The 4,623-nt window shown below is 68.3% G+C and overlaps 1 protein-coding gene across 1 annotated transcript; it reads left to right on the top strand.

Annotated features, from left to right (window-relative positions):
* The first annotated feature begins 1,922 nt into the window (after positions 1-1,922).
* POU3F1 (POU class 3 homeobox 1) lies at positions 1,923-4,402 on the top strand. Its single transcript, XM_056122836.1, has one exon. It carries the CDS (start codon positions 1,976-1,978, stop codon positions 3,329-3,331), a length of 1,356 nt encoding a protein of 451 aa, XP_055978811.1. The 5' UTR covers positions 1,923-1,975; the 3' UTR covers positions 3,332-4,402.
* Positions 4,403-4,623: the final 221 nt, after the last annotated feature.

Raw genomic sequence — 4,623 nt, 5'->3', positions numbered from 1 at the left:
CCTTTACACGTAGGAAAACCAACAGCTAGAAAGACTGGAACCAGAGATCTTGCCCAGGAAGACAGCGGCGGATCCACATCAAAGCCCAAGTTTCATGGCATAAAAGCCTGGTGAGTGCTGGCATAAAAGGAGCCCCCGTGGCAGCATACCAAGCCTGGCTCACACATCCTGGGCCCGGGAGAGGGGCCAGGAAGGTGAAGGGACCAAGAGGTCCTGCATGTCATAAGGACCTGAGTTCAGCAAAGTCCAAGCTGGCCCAAACCCCGGCTCTGTGCAGCCTCGGAGGTTTTTCAGGTCCCTGCTCAAGACAGTGGCCAATGGTCCAACAAGGATCCTGCCCTGCCCCACTCCAGCCCGTGGGAGCCAGCCAGAGATAGATCCTAGGGCCTAGATGAGCACAATCACTGCCCAGGATGTCCTCTGTCCCAAGGCCCTCTGTCCAGCTGGGGTCCTACTCCTGGGGTCCTGTCCTTTGCACCGTCCCCTCCATCACCCTTCATCTTACAGGGAAGCTTTAATCTGCCATCCTGACTTGCCAGGTAGGACCCTCATCGGGCCCCCAGTTCTGTTCTGGGTCCCAGGGCCCTGGAATCTATGAACTCCTGGGAGGCAAAATCCCAGAGAGAAAAGACGTGGGACGGAGCCTCATATGGAGGAGAGGTGGGATACAGCTCACTCCACTCAGCTTCCAGCCCAGAGAGTTGGGGCTGTGGTCCCAGCCTGCTCAGGACTTGCCTTCTCAGTGAGGAGGGCAGCGGGGAGACAGAGGTCTGCCTCAGTTTTTCCAGCAAGCTTTTCCTGCAGCCCAGACATGTCCGATTCCACTCCAGCCTATGGCTCCGTGCCAGGCTGGACAGCTCCCGGCCTGCAAGGCTACATTTCTAAAGTGACAGTCACCAGCCCCAAGTCCGTGCCACTCACTGCTCAGCAAGTTCCCCGGGGGCATGACCCCGTCGTGACCCCGGCCCGGGAGCGGCTCAGACCCGGAGAGAAAGTGGAAGGCGACCGCGGCGGGCATCGGACAAGAGTGTCCATCGCCACAGTCGGCGTCAGCCCACATCTCCCCCGGAGCCAAGTGTCCGCCTCGAGGTTGGGGAACCCGGGGACGCCGCCTGGCTGACAGCTGCTCTCTGTCGCCGCCGCATCGCTGCTGCCGGCCGCGAGTCGCCCGCGCGGTACTCACCTGGGCCGGGACGCCCGGGAGAACCCAGGGCGGCGCGAGGCGTGCAGCCGAACCGGTCCGACCCGGAACGCGTGCGACGCGCTCCTCGGGGCCGCGGAGGTCGGCGGAGTGGACGCGCGGGCTGCGGAGGAAAAAGCGGGCCGGGGCGCCGGGCCGGGAGGTGAGCGTCCGAGCCGGAACCGGGCTGCGGACCCGAATCCCGCCCGGCGCTCGCGGCCGCCCGGCCCCCGCGGGAACCGCAGCCCGCCGGCAGCGGCTCTGCGGCGGGAGGAGCACGCGGCGGAGCGGCTTCCCGGAGCGCGCGATCCCGCCGGCGGGAGGCGAGCGGGGCTCCGGCTCGCGCCGAGTGTGGGACCCGCCGGGTTCGGAGGCGCCAGCGCGGGGCGAGCGCGGGGCCCACGCAGCCCGGACGAGAGGGGGTGCGGTCCCGGTGCCGCCCCCGCGCCACTCCCCACGTGGCGGCCGCGCCCCCGGGGCGTGAGTGTGTACGCGGACCGTAGGGGGGCAGTGAATGAAGCCCCGGCGGCCAATCAGCGGCGCCGGCGCGCGGGACCCCGGGCGCGCGGCCCAATGGCGAGCCCCGAGCGGCCCGGCCGGGCGGCGGGCGGGCGAGCGGGGCGGGGCCCGGGGCCGAGGGGCGGGAGGCGGCTCCGCGCGCAGCCAATGGGCGGCGGGCGGGGCGGGGCTCCGGAGCGCTGAGCGGGTCGGGGCTTTAAGCCGGCGGAGCGCGGCGGCGGGGCCCGCAGACGGAGCGGAGCGGCGGCGGCGGCGCGGTGTAGGGCGCGGGGCGGCATGGCCACCACCGCGCAGTACCTGCCGCGGGGCCCCGGCGGCGGAGCCGGGGGCACCGGACCCCTGATGCACCCGGACGCCGCGGCGGCGGCGGCGGCGGCGGCGGCCGCCGAGCGGCTGCACGCGGGGGCCGCGTACCGCGAAGTGCAGAAGCTGATGCACCACGAGTGGCTGGGCGCGGGCGCGGGCCACCCCGTGGGCCTAGCGCACCCCCAGTGGCTGCCCACGGGAGGCGGCGGCGGCGGCGACTGGACCGGCGGCCCGCACCTGGAGCACGGCAAGGCGGGCGGCGGCGGCACCGGCCGGGCCGACGACGGCGGCGGCGGCGGCGGCTTCCACGCGCGCCTGGTGCACCAGGGGGCGGCCCACGCGGGCGCGGCATGGGCGCAGGGCGGCACGGCTCACCACTTGGGCCCGGCCATGTCGCCGTCGCCGGGGGCCGGCGGGGGCCACCAGCCCCAGCCGCTCGGGCTGTACGCGCAGGCGGCCTACCCGGGGGGCGGCGGCGGCGGCCTGGCGGGGATGCTGGCGGCGGGCGGCGGCGGCGCGGGACCGGGCCTGCACCACGCGCTGCACGAGGACGGCCACGAGGCGCAGCTGGAGCCGTCGCCTCCGCCGCACCTGGGCGCCCACGGACACGCACACGGACATGCCCACGCGGGCGGCCTGCACGCGGCGGCGGCACACCTGCACCCGGGCGCGGGCGGCGGCGGCTCGTCGGTGGGCGAGCACTCGGACGAGGACGCGCCCAGCTCGGACGACCTGGAGCAGTTCGCCAAGCAGTTCAAGCAGCGGCGCATCAAGCTGGGCTTCACGCAGGCCGACGTGGGACTGGCGCTGGGCACGCTCTACGGCAACGTGTTCTCGCAGACCACCATCTGCCGCTTCGAGGCCCTGCAGCTGAGCTTCAAGAACATGTGCAAGCTCAAGCCGCTGCTCAACAAGTGGCTGGAGGAGACCGACTCGTCCAGCGGCAGCCCCACCAACCTGGACAAGATCGCGGCGCAGGGCCGCAAGCGCAAGAAGCGCACGTCCATCGAGGTGGGGGTCAAAGGAGCGCTCGAGAGCCACTTTCTCAAGTGCCCCAAGCCCTCGGCGCACGAGATCACCGGCCTGGCCGACAGCCTGCAGCTGGAGAAGGAGGTGGTGCGCGTCTGGTTCTGCAACCGGCGGCAGAAGGAGAAGCGCATGACCCCCGCGGCCGGCGCGGGCCACCCGCCCATGGACGACGTGTACGCCCCCGGCGAGCTGGGGCCGGGAGGAGGCGGCGCGTCGCCGCCCGCTGCGCCCCCGCCGCCCCCGCCGGCCGCGCTGCATCACCACCACCACCACACACTGCCCGGCTCGGTGCAGTGACCCCGCCGGCCGGGACCCCGCCGGCGCGCGCCGCCGGGCGCCGCGCGGCCGCCACTCTTTTTGTTCGGTTGCTTTGGATTTTACAAAAAAAAAAAAAAAAGGAAAGAAAAAAAAAAAAAGCCCAGAAACTTTCGAACAAAACCAAACACCCGGACGACCCTCTCGGGCGAGCGGCGTAGACGGCCCGTCAGGCTGCGTCGCCAACCCGCGTAGAGAGGAGCGAAGATCCGGAACGCGCCCACTCACCGCGGGCATCCCGCCCGCCGCCTGCTCCCCGCCCCCTCCCCTCGACGACCCCCGCCCCTGCCCCCGCGGGCTGTTCGGGGCCGGATCCCGGCAGCGGCCTCCCCACAGCGACAGGTAACGCGGTGCGGGGTTAGGGATTCTCGGGGAGACAGCACGAAGAGAGGAGGGCCCCGCACCCGCTCTCCCGGGCGCGCACCCCGAGCCTGCGGGTCCAGGGGGGGACTGTCATTTTTCTCCGCTCCACGCCTCTTCTCTCCTGCAAGGATGCGCCCCATCCCCCTCACCCTTCCTCCGGGCTTGGATTTTTTTTTTTTTACTGTTTTTATTTATTCATGGAGCCGCTGGGCTCCTGGGGTCCTTCAAACTTCGCCCGCGCCCTTAATTTAAATCGCTGTATACTGTATTTATCGGGGCCCCGGAGGGGAGGCCGCGAGAGCCGCGTCTGTGTATAAAAGCAGGAAATAGCCAAAGCTTTAATCTAGCCTAATTTATTTTTTCCCCTGACCGTCCCTTTCCCTTACCCCCAAGAAAGCAAAACAAAAAAACAAAAACTAACAAAAAAAAAAAATTTGGAGTGTGCGGTTTTTTTTTTTTTCCCGTTTCGTTTCATCCGAGCCCTGCTCGGATCCTGGCCACGCCGAGAGGTCCGCGCCCCCATTCACAGTCGGAGGGGAGGGGGCTTCGCCCATCCCCGACAGACCGCCGCGCGCAGGGCCTTCGCTCCCCGCGGGGCCTGCCCTCCTGGCCACTTACAGACGAAACTTGGAAAAGTTGGAGATATTTTTTAACCAGCTGTAGAAATAAGCCGTTCCCTGGAAACCTTCTGCCTGCTCGTGGCAGCCTCTGTCCGCTCCCTATCCGTTCTCTGGGACACAGGCTGCAGGGCCGGCGGGGAGAAAGATCTCCCCAAGTTGGGGTGACGGGGGGAACATGTAAATATGTGAGATATGTACACACTGGCGGGGAGAAGAAACATTTTGTGCTTGGTTTTTATTTTTGGTTTTCCCAGTTGCCCTCCGACCCCATTCTAAAGGATTTTGTACAAC

This window comes from Sorex fumeus, unplaced genomic scaffold, assembly GCF_029834395.1.
Source record: "Sorex fumeus unplaced genomic scaffold, SorFum_2.1 ptg000047l, whole genome shotgun sequence".
NCBI classification, from domain to species: Eukaryota; Metazoa; Chordata; class Mammalia; order Eulipotyphla; family Soricidae; genus Sorex; species Sorex fumeus.
This window is presented reverse-complemented; position numbering and strand designations above follow the sequence as displayed.